At 38.2% G+C, this 20,606-nt stretch overlaps 1 protein-coding gene across 1 annotated transcript in view; it reads left to right on the plus strand.

Annotated features, from left to right (window-relative positions):
- ANKRD31 (ankyrin repeat domain 31) overlaps nucleotides 1-20,606 on the plus strand; it is a 72,429-nt gene that overhangs the window by 47,997 nt on the left and 3,826 nt on the right. Inside the window, 5 exon segments of the mRNA XM_076362841.1 lie at nucleotides 1,731-1,827; nucleotides 5,946-7,002; nucleotides 9,225-9,365; nucleotides 9,938-10,034; nucleotides 13,275-13,472. Coding sequence (XP_076218956.1) covers nucleotides 1,731-1,827; nucleotides 5,946-7,002; nucleotides 9,225-9,365; nucleotides 9,938-10,034; nucleotides 13,275-13,472 — 1,590 coding nt within the window.

Consider the following 20,606-nt stretch of genomic DNA (forward strand, 5'->3'; position numbering starts at 1 on the left):
TGAGGAAAAAAAGAGAAATCTTTGAGGCAGACACTGTGGATGATGAGCAGTTTCAGACATGCTGGTGCCCGGAGGTGTAGTTTGTCTTAGGCTATCAAATCTCAGTTCAGATTAATCTCAAGACCCTACTAAGTGACACTGACTTCCTAGGAGATCACAATGCTGGTGCTGTGTAGCAGTTTGAGCCTATTGTGTCTGTGCCATGACTGTTCAAGTGGCAAAGCTTGCTGTAGGAACGCCTTTGACCAAAGTCTCTCTCCCCAGCTGCCCTTGCCATCTAGGCAGGGCTGTTCACTTTGGAGCTGCTTATGCCCATGAAACAGTTTTGCTTCCTGACAGAAAAGAAGGGATTTTTTAAGATTTATTTTCCTGAGTATAGGGTGGAGCTTTCAAATTATATTTAAAATAGTCAATTTATCCCTTTAAAAATAAATGTGAAATACAGAGTTATACAGATTTATAGCTTCCAACTCAAATTTATGGCGTATGAACTGTTAATTAAAATTGATACGTTTTCTTGAAAAATGTTTGACAAACAAGTAAATGATACAATAGGCAGAAGCCTATAGACAGAGATCGGTGCAATTTCATAAATGAGCAAAATAAACCATCAAACTTTTCCTGTTTAGGGGTATCAGAGAAATTAACATGGTGATCTGTTACCACTACTGACAAAAGCATTAATAATCTAGCATCTCTTAAACGAAATCATAGTTATTACTTGTGAAGAGGCACAAGACTGAACAAGAACATAGAATTACATTGACAAACTTATAACGTATAATAAAATCCTCAAGGTCTTTGCATGCAATGCAACCTACTGTAAATAATAGATTCAAATTCCCTATTAAGCTGCCTTAATAAGAGCAATATTTTCATATTTTTCTATTTTAATAAGTAAGTACATAGTGGTAGATATTATGAAACAGATTTGGGGAAACATTTTATAAATGCCATTTTTAATCCTGTGATTTTCCATTTTTCATGATTGTGGAAAGCTCGTATTTCCTGTTTTAGAATTTCAGGAATTAGAATACATGTTTAGCATATTATCCCAGTGGTATCCGCTGGTCATGACTTCTGAGCTGTCCCTTATGTTATATGGCTAAGAGATAGGGCATATAAAGAAGAATTTATAATTGCTCTTCTTATTTTAGAAAAATACAGCTAACAAAAAGGGGCAATAATTTTATTTTATAATATGGATTTGAAACTATGTAAAACTACGATACATATGTTTTTACCATTATATATAACTTGGAACAGTCTAAGCTTATTGAACTATTTTATAATACTTCAAACATAAAGGTTTTAGCCAGCTTCTTAAGACTGTGTAACTTCTGCAGGTAGCCTCACATATAATTGTCATGTTATGTAGCTCCCTGCAACACAAAGAACTTCAAAAGTTTCAGTGCTTATCATCCATAGGACAGTTTTTTAATCTGTCCTGTTCTTTCAGCAATTTCTTAGACAAGGCACTTGCACTTCAAAATTTTCCAGTACTTGGGCTATTTCCTTTTTAGTTAAACCTGTATTTAATTCTTCTTTCATTACAAGTACTCTACTTGTAAAGAGCTATTAGTATGCATGACAGTAAAGGTACTGTAATATTACTGCTGTAATAATATTTTCATATTTTGTGTATTTGCTACATTAAAAATGTTATTTCTACAATTATTTTCTACTGCTTATTGCCATCATCGTTTTGATTATATCAAAATATTGTACAGATGTGTATATCCAAAGGCTGTCTCAGATACAAGATTCTTTGAATGAAATGCTTGCAAAACAGAAAACAGAAAGGGATACCCTTGCTAAAAAATACAGGTAAGTAGAATACAAGGACTGTATTTATAGGAAGCTATTCTTTATAGCAATAGTGATAGAGGTTGTTAGAAGGTTAGCATGCAGTAGCATGAAAGTAAAACCATGTGGTTTTCGTTCAGATTTTGTGGAAGTATGATCCATATTGGCTTCAGTTACCTCCAGTAAGAGTTTACATCAGGGAAGAACTTCAGGGTTTAGCTAACGCATACTAATCAGTTACTGCGCACACAGCGAGCATTGAAATTAGGTAGAATCATAGAATTGTTTAGGTTGGAAAAGACCTTTGAGATCATCAAGTCCAACCGTTAACCTAGCACTGCCAAGTCCGCCACTAAACCATGTCTCTAAGCACCACATCTACATGTCTTCTAAATACCTCCAGGGGTGGTGACTCAACCACTTCCCTGGGCAGCCTGTTCCAACACTTGACAACCCTTTCAGTGAAGAAAGTTTTCCTAATACCCAGTCTAAACCTCCCCTGGCGCAACTTGAGGCCATTTCCTCTTGTCCTATCGCTTGTTACTTGGGAGAAGAGACCGACACCCACCTTGCTACAACCTCCTTTCAGGTAGTTGTAGAGAGCAGTAAGGTCTCCCCTCAGCCTCCTTTTCTCCAGGCTAAACAGTCCCAGTTCCCTCAGCTGCTCCTCGCAAGACTTGTTCTCCAGACCCCTCACCAGCCTCGTTGCCCTTCTTTGGACGCACTCCAGCACCTCAATGTCTTTCCTGCAGTGAGGGGCCCAAAACTGAACACCGTATTCGAGGTGCGGCCTCACCAGTGCCGAGTACAGGGGCACGATCACTTCCCTACTCCTGCTGGCCACACTATTTCTGATACAGGCCAGGATGCCATTGGCCTTCTTGGCCACCTGGGCACACTGCCGGCTCATATTCAGCCGGCTGTCAGCCAGCACCCCCAGGTCCTTTTCCAACAGGCAGCTTTCCAGCCACTCTTCCCCAAGCCTGCAGTGTTGCGTGGGGTTGTTGTGACCCAAGTGCAGGACCCGACACTTGGCCTTGTTGAACCTCACACAACTGGCCTCGGCCCATCGATCCAGCCTGTCCAGGTCCCTCTGCAAAGCCTTCCTACCCTCAAGCATATCCACACTCCCACCCAACTTGGTGTCATCTGCAAACTTACTGAGGGTGCACTCGATCCCCTTGTCCAGATCATTGATAAAGATGCTAAACAGAACTGGCCCCAATACTGAGCCCTGAGGAACACCGCTTGTGACCAGCCGCCAACTGGGTTTAACTCCACTCACCACAACTCTTTGGGCCCAACCATCCAGCTGTTTTTTTACCCAGTGAAGAGTACGCTCATCCAAGCCATGAGTAGCCAGTTTCTCCAGGAGAATGCTGTGGGAAATGGTGTCAAAGGCTTTACTGAAGTCTAGGTAGACAACATCCACAGCCTTTCCCTCATCCACTAAGCAGGTCACCTTCTCATAGAAGATCAGGTTAGTCAAGCAGGACCTGCCTTTCATAAACCCATGCTGACTGGGCCTGATCGCCTGGTTGTCCTGTATGTGCCGTGTGATGGCACTCAAGATGATCTGCTCCATAACCTTCCCTGGCACCAAGGTCAGACTGACAGGCCTGTTCCTCGGATCCTCCTTCTGGCCCTTCTTGTAGATGGGTGTCACATGCTAACTTCCAGTCAACTGGGACCTCCCCAGTTAGCCAGGACTGTTGATAAATGATGGAAAGTGCCTTGGTGAGCACTTCTGCCAACTCCCTCAGTACCCTTGGGTGGATCCCATCTGGCACCATAGACTTGTGTAGTGAACTTACAGAACGTGTGAAAAAATACCTAAGCAGAAGTTAGGAAATGGAAGTACTGAGCAATTAGATTACTTCTGCAGCATCATGGAGGAAATCTGTAGCAACTCAGATGCTACTTTTAGTGTCCCTGCCTCCAGTTTTGTTTCTTTAGCACCCCTAGATTGGGAGTGTTCAACCAACAGCCCACAAGAGCCATTTTAGAGCAATAGCTTGAAGCATGCTTGCAGACATTCCTTTTTTGTGAGGACACCTCAGATGTGAGCTGGGAGTGCTCACCTCAGTGTGAACATGGGCTATGTGAATTGTCAGCTTCTTGCTGCTCGCTCTCACAAGGCCTCTTTTTACTTCCTTCTAAGAGGCACTACCTGAATGCTGGTCATGTGGTGAGTGCTCAGCTAACAATGTAGCATCATGTTTAATGGATGCTTCTAGACCATCTGATCAGGATGTCTACATATTGTTTCTGTGAGCAGTATTTGTTTGGTCATGTAAAAGCAACAGTGTACAGCTTTCAGGTAGTTCCATGGCAAAACGTATAGGCTGGTTGAGCAAAGAGACTGAAACATTTCTGTCATAGACCATTTTGCCAGCTATAAAATGTAAGATACATAGATTACACAAGTAATTAAAAAAAAGAGAGGGTTTTATGTGAAGAGAAGTTAGGGTTCCAAATCATCCTTATGAACAAACGAGTGACTGAATTAAGAATATGCCTTCTTAATACTGAGAGTGAAACTGTGTTCCAGAGAAAAGTGATAAATATTTCTGGGTATTGCAGACACCCTGCAGCTAATGCAACAGCTATCCATTAACAGTAATGGGCTACATGCCAAATTACATTAAATTTCCTTTTTATTATTTGTAACGTGAACATTTTATTTTTAACTAATTAGCATATAAGCTTTTGTCACATGATACATAAATGTACAGAAGATCAGGAGGCATCATCACATTTTCCATCTTTCTGTTGTTCAGTTAGTTGGCCCAGGGAGAGATACTGCTAACACTTTCCCATTTCTATCTGTTCCTTTGAAGATATTAAGATGTATCGCTCACCCTCACCTAAGAAAAATGAGCAAAAAAACCCATCATATTTGTTAGTGACTGTAAATTACTTTGCCTTTGACATTTTTGTCACGCTATCTTTGCCTCTTCAGTTGCAGCTTCTTCTGTACCTATATAGCAATAAAGCAACAGAACTTCCCTGAAGAAACACTGCTAGAAAAGTGTGTGGAGCCTCACTGGCCTGTGTAGTTAGGCCAGTAGCCTGCCATAGTTGTCAAGGTTTACTCATACCAGTGATCAACTGTATGCTGATATGTTGATTGTATCGTGGATTCTAAACATGTGATAGCAAGCAATATCACAGTACAGACACCAATACTGTCACAGTGTGGTTTGGCTGTCCTTGTTCTGCACCAACTGGTGTTGCTGTACCTCTGTCCTGATCCCCTCAACAGCCTCTCTCTTCTGAGACTGGGATGGTGTTACCTGCATGGCATCTCTGCTTTGGGTGGAGTTAAAAGCAAACCGTGGTGCTATTCCTTTTCCCACACCTTGTGGTACTCCCCTGTCTTCCCAGCATGGTGCCAGAGTGGTAGTGCAATCACTTGTCCCTTGAGGGGGAATTAGGAGAAAAGAGTATTATTCTGGGCTGGTGGTTCTTGTGCCAAAGGAAGCAGAGAAAATAAGGAATTCCCTTCCAGCAGGGAGGATGTAAAGTCCTCCAGGGAAGAAGTCTCACAGGGAGACCAGCTCAGCTCTAGGGAACAGGGTCTGATGAAGGGAGAGACATTCCCAAACTAACATACAACATCCTAAACTGCTCTGTCCTCTTTTCTTAATGGTCATGTAGTATTACTACATTTGTGGCTTCACAAAATGTTTTGTTGTGTATACTGTAAAAAATTTCTGATAGTATCATCCTTCAGTAGCTCATCCTGAGCTCATTTTAAAAGGCTCCAAATTAGAGCTGCAAAGGCATTGAATTCAATGACGTATTGTGATTTGTGGTGATAAAAGAGCAGCCAGTGATAATACAGACCCAGTTTTGATTCTGTGAATTAAGGGTGGTATAGAAGGACAAGGCTATTACTGAAGTTTCAATGCTTTGCATTCTACTTCTAGATGGGATTCTGCAGTTTGTTGTGCATAAGCCTGGGATTTGAACTATAAACTTTATACATGATAAAAAGATTGTTCAAATTTTAGGTGTTGGCAGAGTTCTTTGAAACATATTCCTGTTCTTAGAGGGTTACATCTATTAAACTGTTTTTATTTTGTGTTTACTGTAACTCTGGTGTCCTTATTACTCCTTTTTTTAATTTTCTATAGGGCTTCAGTGGAATCTTTTAAAAAAGGAGCACTGAGGAAACAATTAGTTAACCTTGCTTCTAGGCAAAAGAGCCTGTTGACTATTGCCCAAACCCAGGAAGAATTAGTCCAGAAAATACAAAATTACAGAAGAACAAAGCAAGTGTTCAGTGCATCATGTTCAGATAAGCAAATCTCAAACTTAGTTATTTCCTGTGGAAATGATAAAGGACAAAGTTTAACTGCTGGTGAAATCATGTGTCCTGATGTAGTTACATTTAGTATGGGGCTTGGTGCCAGCATGCCTAATGGAAACAGAGTAGAAGCACATCTCTCTTTAGAAAATAGATTTTCAGCTCAGGAATGCAGCCAACATCCACACATCTGCTTGGCTGAGACAGGAGCAAATAAAGAAGCAATTAGGAGCAAAGAGGCTTCTGATCATGCTTTGGCATCCGAAAACGGCATAAGAGAATATCCCTTCGACAACATGTCAAAGCTGACAAATGCTGTAGAAGTGGTGACATTGCCTTCAGAACCTACTGTTTCCACTGCTAAAACAAAGTGCTCACAGCAAAAAGACATTCATTGTGTAGCAATTGCAGAACAAGGAAACAAGTCTTTAAATCCCACTTCAGTGACCAATGCATTAAATATTGTAGAACCCCGAAGCGTTGTTGTCAATAACAATGTCTGTCAGCCAGGCAGTGACTGCCGGCAGGTTCTTACAGATGAGGATCTCCACAGATATGTAAATAAGAAAGAAGCTTTCCAGCGGCAGCAGCAGCAAGTAATTTTGTCAACATCTACAAAGAACTTCCCTAATACTCTGCAGCAAATGATCTTTCAGAGTAGTGAAAACTCATTTCATACCAGCTCGGTGCTTACAAATCTTACCTCAAATACAGATTATCCAGTAAACCTCAGTGAGAAATCTTCCCAGAGCTATAGTAATCAGGAATGTGAACAAAAACAAGTGAGGTATGGAAGAAAAAATAGGAAAAAGCTTCAGCTGATAGATCTACTTGAATTGGGAAGGATTAAGCCAGGAGAAAATGTTTTAGAATTCAAACTGCAGGTAATTGTTGAGATATAATAATGTTAATATTAGCATATAATGAAAAAACCCCACTGAAATGGGGAAACAGCAGTTCTCATGGTTTAGTCTGCATCTTCAGCACTTAGTCTTGATAATTTTTATTCATTGGTTACAGATAATCTTCTATGAGTTTTAAAGGAAAATGCTATGGATGATGACTTCTGTCAGCCCATAATTTTAACACCCAGAATAACGCATATGTAAAATTTGTGTTTAACTTTGCATTATCAGTTTGTTAACATTTCCTGTTGCTAGAACCAGAGTGGAATCATTGGTAGGTCTACATTGTGTAATACCTGATTTTCATATTGGAAGGAATGGGAACGTTAAGGTTTTTATGACAATGTGATTCTTGGAAGCAACTATCAAGTCCCTCAAATAAAGAAATGTGACATCAAGGATTTCATAGTGCTGTGATAGACATGAATATATGCAAAATTACTTGCTTACGTGCCAGCTGGTTCTATAGTTTATAGTCTGGTATGAACCATATTTGCAAAAAAAAAAGAAAAAGAAACCTCTTTTTTTAATACAAAAGCATGTCCCTGTGCCTCCAAATACAGAGCAGATTTGCAAGGCAGCTGCCAGGGGACTGGCTTGGTATTGAGCAAATAATGGAATTATTGACTGAATTCCCAGCTGTGAGCTAGTTAATTTCCAGGGCAACATGTTGATTAAAACATGAAAGGTTCTTTTCAGCCAACTCACCAGGTGTAGCTAATGTAGAAAAGACTCCTTTTTCTGCACCTACAATGCTCGGGAATGCTTTTCTGCTGAGAGTGACTATTTCGTGTGGTCCTGTGTTTTGTAACATAAGGCAGCATGAGTAAGTCACAAGCCTCTATGTTGGGCCATGCCATAGGTATATAGACATGCTTCTTTTCTTTAAAGAACATGTAATATTCCTCTGAACCTCAAGGTGACTAAATGGAAGGATGAAGAATTCAGTATGCTTACTGTCATTTCTCAAGACCGTTGTCTTTGATACCGGTTTGATGCATGTGGATCTTAAGGAATTATAACCCTGTATTGAAATGTTGATGTTTGGAGTGTAGAGAAGTCAGTGATTTTTACTAGAATGAAAATGATACTCATTTATGTCTTGGAAGACAGTGCTATAGAGATTGAAATTTAGAAGCCAGTGTCTATTGCATTGCAAAGAGGAGATGATCAGTAAAGTTTCCTTCTTTATCATTACAGAGATGTACTTGATAACAACATACAGCTAGTACATAGTCCTTACTTAAGGTTAGCTTTGGGCAGGCAGAATGCAGTAGACCTAAGCTATGAAACTGTGAACTGGATTGAGTGTTCATCAAAATATTTGGGTTAAACATCTTAATTTAGATTCTTATAGACACCCCAAGCCAGTGGATATGGTAGGAGGAGGTTCAATATTTGCTGGTGGATCATTCTCTTATTCTGATTGTTTAACCTCATGCACGCTAAGCTACCCTACTAAGTTCTAACATAGTTTACCAACAGCTAATTTTTGCATTATTTAGCTGTGTTAACCTAACTGAGATCAGTATAACAAAACCTTAATTTACTGAACTGTAAACAACTATAAGCTGTGCTTCTGGAGGTGCATATATGTTTGCAGAACTGGGCTGTATTAGCATTATCAAAGAGGCAGTAACAATAAATTCTTTTATACTTAATTTTGTATAAGATAAGGCTGCCATGTTCTTCCTAAAACATGAAAGTGATGTCCCTTGACGTAAGTGAAGTTTTTATGCAAATATGTTTCACCTTTGAATCATTGCTGGAATTTCACTGTGACATGCATTTGTTCCACATGTGTAAGACAGATTGTGTTTGAGTAACAGCTTCTTGGTGCACAGACTTGCCTCTTGTGAGTTTCTAGTTCACTGTTGCAAATTAATTTATTCACAGCTTTGTAATATCTAAGAGGAACCAAGATGCAAATACAGTTCTCATAAACACACATAGGGAGATTTGTCCTCTGACAGTGGTGTCTGTGTGGCCAAAACATCTTATTCTGGTGGAATAAATCCTCTTATTTTACATACCACAGTTTATGATAGTGGCATTAAATTCTTTAACTTTTTTCAGAGAAAAACAGAATTAGCTGCAACTTTTCAGCTATATTGTTCTTCAACACTTTTTCATGTTTTAAGGATTAATTCAGATTTGTTAATTTATGAATTGAAAAATATTTCTTAATTTATCTTTTTTAGGAATTTAGTCATAAAGCCACGCTCTTAAACAACGGCAAGATCAGAACCAGTAAGAGACAAATACTTCAGAATCCAGTTCAGTGGGTTAAAGACCTACTAGGAAGTGATATTTCTGTGACATGGAAGTATGTGTGGAATAAGGTAGGCCTCATTTTACTCCCAAAAATAGCAATAATAAATGGCAATAACAAATTTCATGAATCTGGATCTCCCTACTGTTCTTAAAGCAAAAGAGGGTACAAGCCTAAATTTTAAAAAGTCTTCTTACTCTTAATGAATAAGCAGCAAAGAAAGAGCTACACAGCTATAGCTGGACCGTGATGAACTAGTCACGAATGTTGAGGGAATGTGGAATGCCCACTCTGTAAGCTATCAGTACTTTGAAAGAGTAGTTTTAAAGATGATTAAGAGACTGAGAGAAAAAGCTGAAAGGTAGTTAGAATAAAAGAAGAGCAAGCTTATTGAAATGTCAGGGTGTCAAGGACAAATGTTGCAAAAATACTGGCAGAGTTTAGAGGGCTTTGCAGATGGGTTGTATTATGCTTTTTTTCATTTAGAATTCAAATTAGCAGAATTTCTGCTTGATCTTGACAGACACAGATTAGACTGTTAAGTGCATAAACTCAGTTTTGTAAGAAAAATGAAATTTTTACACTTATCAGAAAAAACACTAATTAAAATGACCAGTTATCCATTTAGATTTGTTTGTACAGGTTACATATCTTGGGACACAGTTGTCAAAATTTATTGTTGAAGAAGTGTCAGTTTCTAGTGACCTGGAATTACCATCACAAGAAAGAGAGCCTTTGGGTATGTACCACTTAAAATCACCATGACTGAAAGCAGCGGAAAGTGATTTCTAAAGAGCTTAAATTCCAAAATTCCTCTATTGCTTTCTGATTTTTTTCTGGGCTACATGCTTATCATGATCTTGGGCTTGAAAAATAGTGCCAGAACTTACACATGATCTCTAAAGAAGTACGTTTCTTTTCTTCCATAAATTGGTTGTGTGAAGAGAATAATTACTAATGACTTGGTTGTTATGTAAAAAATATTATGTAACATTTTACATTAAAAATATTTAATATATAAAGTGAAATTTTTAATAAGCTAATTTAATTCTTTTTTATTCTGTTGGCAACTCAGATACACTAGCGTAAGTTTTAATCACATGTACATCTTAAAATCACATTAAATAATCCGTGTTGGTGGAAATTGCATTATGCCCAAGCAACAGGAATAACTAGGAGGATATTTTATTCTCTAAAAATAAACAGTCACAAGAAATAGAGTGCATTGATGTGCCAGAATGACATTGAACAATTTTTTCAGAACTGCCTGGCAGACTTAAGAACTTCAGCCTAATTTTGATAAGTAATGTGTTCCTAGGGAAACCCAAGTCCCTTTGACAGCCAGTTGCACTTGGAGTCCAAAAAGCTTTCGGGCTTTTGTGATTGGTTCTGTTAATTTGATGAGACACTGCACCTCATGTGAACTGGGATACCAGGCTTGGTCTATTCTTAACATACTAAAAGTAAATTAAAAGATAATAATTTAAAATAACTAATTTGATATTCAGACTACCATGTTCTACTGGTATTTGCTTCAGGCTAAGAGCATCCAGATAATGCGTTTACATTGCCCTGCTTCAGTAACGTAAGTTTATACCAGGTGTAAGTGACTTAAAAATGGATTTAGTCTCCTAACTTTTTAATAGGCTTTTGAATATTTGCCTAGTTCTTGTAAATTATTCCTCTTATGGAAAACTTATGATAAACATTGTAACTTCTAACACAGAGAAATCCATTTATTCAAAAAATACTCTTGACAAACAGAAATCAGCCTAAAGATCAGTAAGTGTTTTTTTTCCCCTGTTTTTCACAAATAGCCCAGGGTAATCTGGGAAAGAGTATTTCAAGAAGTTTTTTTGTCAAGTGTAATTTAAGATCACAGTAATGCCTAACCATTAGCCCTAGGTGAGAAATTGAGGGAGGGAAAGCCAAAGTGTTCTCAGTTTCAGTTCCATTTCAGATATTATATGGCCAAATATTTAGTAGGAAATTAAACAGTGCCTTAATTTGTTCCAAAAGAGGATCAACCTGCACTGTTGTATTGTGAGAACAGTTGTGGGCATTGGGCAGCTCTGGAATGGTTTCCAGGCCCGGTTCAGGAGTTAGCTTGTTCCAAGGGCTGTTCCCAACAGGCACTTCACCTGCAGCAAGCCTGTGAAAGCACAGGAAAGTTTGCTGGTGTGGATGTGAGCTATTCTGTGCCGCTTGCCTGGGGACATTCCCAGGCACTCTTTTATCTTTCTAATATACTTACAGCCTGTGTGTCTTTTATATAGAAGTTTATCCTGCTTTTGTAAAGAATCAATCTTCTTTTTTTCTGTCTATATTAATGACTTGAATTTTTTTCTATGCATCCCAGAGCATCATTAAAAGAGAAGGCTGGGGCCTGATAATTTGAGTGTTTTTGGAGGAGAATGCTATTATTTTAAATACCCATCCCCCATACTCCTTCCAGCTTCTCATATCTTAGCTCAGTGTTCATTGAGCTACTGTATGAAGAGGGTGGGGAAGTGGGAAGAAAATGATGCAGGCAGTGGCTGTACCTAGTCATCTTTTAACAGAAAGAAGCAGCTACCACTGAACTTTGTATAAAGCCCAATTTAGGAAGCATGTCCTAAGAACCTTTACCAAACCAAGGTCCCTAGGCAATACAGGGGGGTATTATGCTGTTCTGTGGCTGCCAGCATAAGAAATGTCCTAGCTTTTCAGCTTGGTTGAGATTAAGGTGCTTCCAGGTTTGTATAGCAGCAGAATTTTAGGTACCTGAGGAATGTTAATGTAAAAAACTTGAAGAGCTCATGGAGTAAAGCAGTCCCAGACCAATGCAGGTATTTAACAGAAGCTTTAAAGATTGTAGTTTTGGAATTAGTCATCTAAATCCTAACTAAATTTCACTTTATGTCCCTTCTTTGAGTCTGAGCGTTTAGTCTCTTCTGCATCACGCTAGCAGAAAGCAGGAACTACTGTGTTCAAGTCTGAGTGAGAACTAAACATTAAGAAAATAAACAGTACTTTTAGACTATCTGTATGTAGGAAAGCAGAAGAAACAGTGATTATATGGCTTGGAATTTATTCCTCTGTGCTTTCTGATACATGTAATGATGACATAATGTTTACTAAAAATTACCAAGAATAACAAGGATTCAGAAGCAGATGTCAGCTGAAGAGCTGATGTCAGTTGCCGAGCAGATGTTGGTGTTAGATATTTCACATTGAAATTCCAGCAAAGTGGCTTAAAATAAAAGCATATCCAGTTGTTACAGTAAGCATGATATGTGCATTCATTTTGCAGATTGTTATTTCGGGAAGATGGTCTTTGGAAAATGTCATGACTAGTGCAATTCTTGTGCTCTGGCAATCCCTTACTGCCTTTAATAACCATTAGCGACCTGTAAGGATTAGAACTACTCTTGCTCACCTTTAGTTATGAAAGACCCCAAAGTTGTGTGGACTAAAGAGTGTTTTCAGGAGAATCCAGATGGTTTCTTAGTGGCTGAATCATGGGAGCTGTTTCAGAAGGTTTATGTTAGTGTTACTTCAGGTATCTAGCATAAAATGAGCAGCTGAGCTCAATAAGGTTGCATGAAAGCAAATGAGAATAGTTTTGTTGTGATCATATGCGATATTGTATGTTTCTGTTTTCATTGGGACAAGCAGTGAAACACACATATATTTAGTAGGCTACTTTTCAAGTTAAATCTGTGTGGCATCTAATGTAATTTTGCCAAGGAAGATACATTTTTAAAAAAGAAAATGCCTCAGTCATCTTAGAGCAGCTATGGCTGGGCTGGTAAAGGAGCAGAGGAAAGTCTGCCCTTACATGTGTTTCGTGGTGTAAGGCTAAGTGAAAATTTCAGCATTTACCTTTAAGAAAAAATAAAAGCGTAACTGCTCTGTGCATTAAACCATTAAACCACCAGTGTTAAAGGATACTGTTTGTTCTTAGAACAAAGTTATCTTGATCTTTTTATGCTCTCAGGAAAGAATTTTATCACGAGGGACCCCAGCAACCACAACCAGCACCATCGGAGTTCTGGTACTGTCTTCATTGCTCAGCCTCTTGGGAGCTTTGACCTGAGCAATATGCAGCCAATAACCCCATCCTTGCCACAAACAGAAGTTGTGAAAACATTGCTATGTGCTGAAAGAGAAGCAGCTGTTACCAGGGAATTTAAGAGTAAGATTTTTTTAACTGCCTAAAAAACCTAATGGTGGGTGCAAGGGCTATACAACAGGTACAAAAGGAAAAAGAAAGTAGGTGACATGGAATTGATTTGTGTGTGGGAGGGAAAGAGTGCTGGGGAAAAATGATGACTCTGCTGATGGGTTGATCTAAATGACCCAATAATGAAGTTTTTCAGAGCTCAGTATGTTTGACTCTCCTGTGTCCAAATTAGAAACATTTTGTTATTTTGATGTAGTTAACAAAATAACTCCATATCATTTGAAGTACTCAGTTAAATGTTTCCACAAAATAATAGCATAGACAAATGTTTTCTGGATTTAGATGGAGAAATACGATAAGAAAGCATTGCTAAATAATCTCATGTAATGTAATTTAAAGAGAAGAGTGTATATGTTCCTGAAGATGCTCTGATCTTTGTGGAGTTGACTGAGCTTGTCACTTTGTGTTTTCAGTATTACATTTTTATGTTAATTGCACATTAAACCCTATCCATAATATTCGTACAATTTGAACAGTGCTTGCTGCACTTTGACCTAGTATTTTTGCCTCTGCCACCTTTGATTACACCGCAGAGGGATGACCCTGATTGACCACAGTGCAAAGTCAGAGTGGTCAGCTCTAACCCCCACTGTGCCCAGTGTCAGGTAACACTTTGCACTGAAGTGGTTAACAGTGCTGAGTCAGGTCTGCTGTGGGAGACAGTAAGAAGTAAATCAGAGGTGAAGTGCCTAATCAGTGTCAGCCGTTGTAAACTGAAAGTGTATCCACACTATAAAGCAATTCTTTATGCTTCTGCAAGTCTATAGATAGGCCCTGCAGCTACAGTGCAAAGGATTAAATAAACCCCAGAGCTGAGAATCCTCTGCAGAAGATGCTTTGTTATCCCACTCCTTTTCTTTTTTTTTTTTTAATAGAAGCAAATAGACTTAGTATCTTAAATGCCAGGGCAGGATATTTGGAGGGAGGTGGTCTTTAAAGTTAAAAAATAGATTGTGTAGTAGATTGTAGTCACATTTATGTATCAAAAAACCCAGGTTGAACTGCCCTTTGATATGATTTGAAAAGTTACACAGGTTATGGCTTGTAGGAGTTCTGTTTCTCTGCTGAACAGATGAATAGCCACGTTCATGTTTTCTCAAATACAGTTACTAGTTATAGTTCTGCTTACCAAGATAATGGTGTTGTAGCATGTATGGTCCTTGCCACCCTATTACCTGAGCGCTCAATCCTGTCTGGAAACTGTTAGAGCAAGAGTGTAGAGTCATTTTGTAGCCAAAGGTAACCGCTAACAGACATGTGGGGATTATGCAAAATTAAACATTCATAATACAATAAAAATCAGTAAGTTGGAAATTTACAGAAATGTTGTTCCATATATACATTTTTGTTTATATCTACTATGATTACCCTGTTAATTGAAGAAAGAAACTGCTTAACATGCAGTATAACCTTTAAAAAATTTAACCACCAGCCCAGTTTCCACATGTCTAGCTTATAGAACCCAAACCTTTTGCATCCAGTTCTGAGGAGAAGCTTTTCAGGTTTCATAGTCTGACCAAAAATATTTTTGAAAGCAAACTATGAAAATCAAACTCCTACTTAAGAAGGAAATCCCTTTAAAAACTGTCTCAGGGTGAGTATTTCACTGAGTCTCTCAAAGGAAGCTTTGGAAGAGCCATGAGAAACCCCATAGCCCATAGATGGATTTGCTGTATTTGTTTGCCCTCTACATTTGTTTCGAAAGATTCGGTCAGATACACAATGCCATTGCTGACATACTTCACGCTAAATGAATTCTGAATGTAAAGCTCAGCTGCATAAATTGGCTTTTAACTAGTTTACTTTCTGGACTTCGTTAGTCCTGGAAAATGATAGAAGAGTAATTTCTGTTTTCTTGCTAGTCAATCTTACCTTCTTGTCTTGTACACCAGTACAAAGTTGTGATGCTGAAACTGCTGACTTGGCAGGAGGATATTTAAATCCAAATGAATTGCTCCAGTAGAATGAAACCAAGATACTAAGTATTTCAATACCTCCTAGATAGGTGTAAAATTGGGCTACTAGTAAACATCGCGTGTGCCTATTTGCAAGAATCTTCCATTAGACTTTTAATTGTAAAATCCTCAGAAGAGGGATCTCATATGCATCTTTGAACTGGTTGAAGATATTACTTTGGTATTAGTCCAAATAACAAGTCTAGCCCATTGTAGTATATTTGTCCTGCAATATGTTTAAAGCTCCGTGTAATTATAATGCAAGGAAATGTTACCTGTTCTTGAAAGGTTGTAATGTATTTTGTGCTGCATAGTGCTCCAGTTCAGAGCCCCAGATTCTGCTTAGGCTCAGACAATTATGTCAGAAACTACTGGAAAACTCTACTATTCTTATCTTCATGTTTTTGGAGGAAAGCTGGAAAAGATGATGAATGTCGTTTAGTGATTCAAAAGTCAAGATGAACTGAGAACCCCAAGTTTAATTGTTTTTTTTTTTTTAACAAAATGGCATGCCTTAAAGGAGCTTGATTCTTTATATCTGAATTTTTTGGGTTGGGTGTTACTGAACTAGTGGCTCATCATGACCATCAATAATGGCGATAATAATATGGAAGAGGAGAAGTACTTGGAAGTGCTTAAAAAAAAGCCCAACGAACAAACCACAAAAAAACCCAAAAAAACAAAAACCCCGCAAAAACAAAACCCTAGCATCTAATGTATGTGTTTTCCTTTGTTACGTATAGCAGAATATTCATCAGCTACACAGTGTCTCCATTTATGTGACTGTAAAAAACAGGGAGATGAACTATACATGCTTTGTATTTTGTACTTTGGAAGCAAAGTGAGATTGTAGACAAATACTTCTATCCATAATCTTTTTCCATCTCAGAGTTATCTCAAGGTGCAGCTATTATACTGTTTTCTCTTCTTTATGGCTTGCAGACAAAATATTTAAAAGTATTTTCCACTGCGTTAAAGTTCCAGGCATTTGCTTTAGGTAATTACATACTTTACAAAGGAGCACATAATTCTGTCAGCAGAATTTACAAAGTTGTACTTTCCAGTAACTTTGCATACCATAACTGAAGTATAGGCTTCCTCCATCTGCACACTATTCTTATCCAAAATCGTCTACCTGTTCTTATTGGATTATCAGCAAGGTAGAAGGTAGAATGTCACGTGACTGACTCAAAGTTGAGCTATGTGGCCAGCAAGAGCCAAACAAAATTCACTTTTTAGGAGGCCAAAAAGGAAAAAAAAAAAAAAAAGAAACAGCTCTCAAGGACTACATGCCATGGAAGCCAGTTCTAAGAATTTAATGCCTGTATTTCTTATCTGTCAGTCAGGTTTTTCTGAAACTGGCAAATCACTTCAGAACTAACTAGGTGACCGTGTGATTGCAGAGAACCATAGACTAATGTAGGTTAGATGGGGCCTCTGGAGGTCTCTGGTCCAACTTCCTGTTCAAGTAGGACTAACTTCCAAGTTAGATAAGGTTGCTCAGTGCCTTGTCCAGTCAAATTCTGAATATCTTCAAGGATGGACACTCCACAACATCCTGTACAACATATTCGTGTGCTTAACCATGCTCATGGTGAATTTTTTTCCTCATATATCTAGTTGGAATCTTGCTTGTTAAAACTTGTGACCATTGCCTCTTTTTGTTGCGTACAGAAACGTCGTTTCCTTAAGAAGCCTGGCTAAAAGTAAGTAAACTGACTCCTAGTCAAGAGCTTTAAACACTGGCTTTCTGGCCTTTTTGCTTCGTGAAACAAGTTGTAAAAGAAATCCTTTGATAACTGACCCATCTTCTTAATTCATCAGGTGCACTATAACGTTTTCATCTGCTTTGGTCGTCCCGTGGAGACTGAAAGAAGACTAAGACAAACAGAACTGTTGTAGATAATCTTCCTAGAACACATCTATCTTTTCTTATCTTACTTATGAAAGCAATAAATGAAAGGCAGTGTGATAAACAGCAAGCTTCAAGAGGCAGTGGCTTCAGCTACTGCGTTGCTTGAAACAGAGAGAAGACAGACTTTTTTGACACCACACTGTGGTAATGTCAAATGAAAGCATTTAGGAGACTACCTGATGATTTTACCTTCATTCATACTATATCACGCTTCTATGTTATTTTTTTTCAGGAGTGACTTTTAACAAAGTTGGGACAAAGCTTCTAAACAAAACAATTCAGTCTTTAAATCACCACGTGATTAATAGCCTAGGAGAAGGCTCTAGAAGTTGTTCTGAGGCTGTACATAAAACCCACCAAATGAGTCACAGCTCCTGTAGATTTTGCCAGTGCATGAAAAACATGAGCTACTGGGTTTTCTATCAAATAGCTCTTCTGACTTGAGCTGAAACTTGATATATACTTTCTCTTCTGTTTCTTCCAATGTGCATCTGTGTGCACATTCAAGAATTTTAAAGTGTTCGGTTTTTAATTATCCAAGGTTGGCCCTGGAACTGCTTCTTATCCACTATATTGGCACATTAAATTCACGTTTTCTAAAATGGTTAGAAATAATTTTAGAGAACCATGTATTTTCCTTCCAAATGAGTATATAAGTGAATCATTAATAACTCAAAATAATGAGAAAGAAACGTATGGTGGGAACCTGCACCCTGCTCGTCATACCAAGAAATGGTACCCTATGAATCATTTTAAAGCAATCTTAGTGCCTTTTAATAAAGGATACTAGTGAATGCATTTGTTGTTGTTGAACTCAGTAATTTGATATTTAGAGTGATTGACTTAATCCAGAAACTGAAGGGCCATCTGGACAGCTGTCTAAAAATATATGTGTGAGAAAAATGGGATCATCCATTATGTTTTATTTTAAAAGTACTTCTTTTATTATGTTTTATTTCTTCATAAATTCAATCTTGAATATAGATTCCTTTATGGGAGGCTGTATACATTTCCCAATTGGTATTTACATGTATGTCAATCATACCTCTCTCACCTTTTGAGGGGAAAAATCATGTTACAGCTATTACTAAAGAAGGTAAGAGCCACTGAGATCTAAATTGTTCTCTTGTTTCCCTGACATTGATGGATTTCTGTAATAGATTGGAGGTTTTGAGTTCCCCACATTGCTAAATAAAAAACTTATAATATCTTAATACACCAATCCAAGGACCCTGAAGAATAGTATTTCAGAATGTATCATATCCTATAAAGTATTTGTTCCTGGCTAACAGGCATATACCCAGCGTATCTAGGAGAAGAGAAGAAACAGTTACTGTGTAAGATTATGATGTAGGCAAAAGTTTTAATGGGGAATAATATATTGTATTTATATCACTTATCTAGGCAACACTTGCAAGAAAGCTATAAAGTATTATTAATATTGTACATTTTTCAAACATTTAGAAAGATTTACTACTAACTGTATCTCTCGAAAAAGTATAACATCTTCAGGTCCGTGTTGTGGGAACGATACTTCCTGCCACATGAAACATGAAATAATTAAAGAGATTTCAGCATAAACCTTGAAACTGATGTTTTAGAAGAAAAGACATGAATTCTTGATCTTTAATCATGCCTGCAAGTCCTTTTTCCATGCAGATACAGAGTGTAACAAGAAAGGCCACTGTTACAAAATACTTTCAAAGAAGAATGATTCTAGATACCTAATCTTTTTTTCTGCTTTATGACATTGCTTTTGCCAATCTCACTGGGGGGACAAAAAGAAAGACTGAACTTCTGAGGAATACTATTCTTTATTGAGTGGAGGAAGAAATGGTACTTTCTCAAATCTAGCATTTTATCTAGAAGCAACAGAATAGAGTAATTATTTGTGAAAGTATGAATTAAGTTCCACATTATTGCTATACAAATTCTAGTTATAGGCAAATGATGAACTGAACCTACAGATGGTGAGTCGTGTCTGATACGTGAAGGAAAGAACTGTAGGCTAAGGGACTATTAGAAGGCGCTCAAAGTCCTTCTGGCACTGTTACAGCTGTGCTTGAAGTATCAGGTCATTATAGTCCACTAGGTAGCTTCCAAACTGAAATGATTTATTTATTTCGTAAGATGTAATGAATACCCTTCGATTTTTTCCAAAGGGTCGTAACTACCAGTGCAAAAATAATGCATGCGTAATTTAGGATCACTTGATAAATTAATTCTTGGGGAAAAAGTACTTTCAAAATAGGGATGGGGGTGGACACAGAGGATCACAAAGCAATTAGCCAGAATCCCTGCTGACCTGTATCTTTTAGGGGATGGACACCTTAACTTCAGGTGCTTGACTGGCATGGTATGTCTGATTGTTAGAAAAAGATCACTCCTTACTGACTGGTTTGTAAGGGCAGAGACCTTGGACCCCAGCATTCGCAGGAGAAAAAATTAATTAAGATCCGTATCACATGAAGTGAGTCAAGAACTGTGGAGAGACCTGGAGAAAAGCAAAGGCATTTGGCGGGGGACGGAGGCGGCGGGGCGGGGGGCAGAATTAACAGGGATGTGTCGTATTTTGTCAGAGAAAGATCTAGTCTTACAATGACAATCTATCTACAGACATCTCTTTTTCCAAGATACCAGGTCTTGATTAGCTGAAAGAAAAGTTATTTTTGAAATTGCCACTAGCGTGGGCAGAATTCATGTGCCTCAATCCAGTAGCAGCCTTTTAAAGGGTCAGAGGATCCAAAAATGTTGTTTATGGGAGGTGCTGGCTGTCATGTCTAAGACCTTACTTGGTCTGAATGGACAATGCCTTCTGGGACTCCTGGATTGTGACTGGTCTTCTCTGTTTCTAAGTTCTTGAGAGGAGCGTGGATAAGGCCCAAGAAACTTGAAAGCTCTTAAGACAGATTTTTTGTTCTAGATACTCCCTTGTGGCACTCTAGATCAAATGCTGTCACCTTTAAGTGTGTTGTTCTTAGATCTTCTCTTTGCTTACACATTTGTAGCCCGTGGCTAGACTAGCTGCACTGAACCAGATCCATTTGAGTCAGAAGAATAACATCTCCTGTGACTTTGCCACAGATACTGTAAATCAGTTCGGCTTTGCCTCAGATCTGATAATAATCTTTACGTGTTTTATAGACGTATTGAAACTGGATTTACTGATACCTGTAAATTGACTCAAATATGTTGCTTAAACTGCAAGAGCATTTT

The sequence above is a fragment of the Aptenodytes patagonicus genome, chromosome Z, assembly GCF_965638725.1.
Source record: "Aptenodytes patagonicus chromosome Z, bAptPat1.pri.cur, whole genome shotgun sequence".
Taxonomy (NCBI): domain Eukaryota; kingdom Metazoa; phylum Chordata; class Aves; order Sphenisciformes; family Spheniscidae; genus Aptenodytes; species Aptenodytes patagonicus.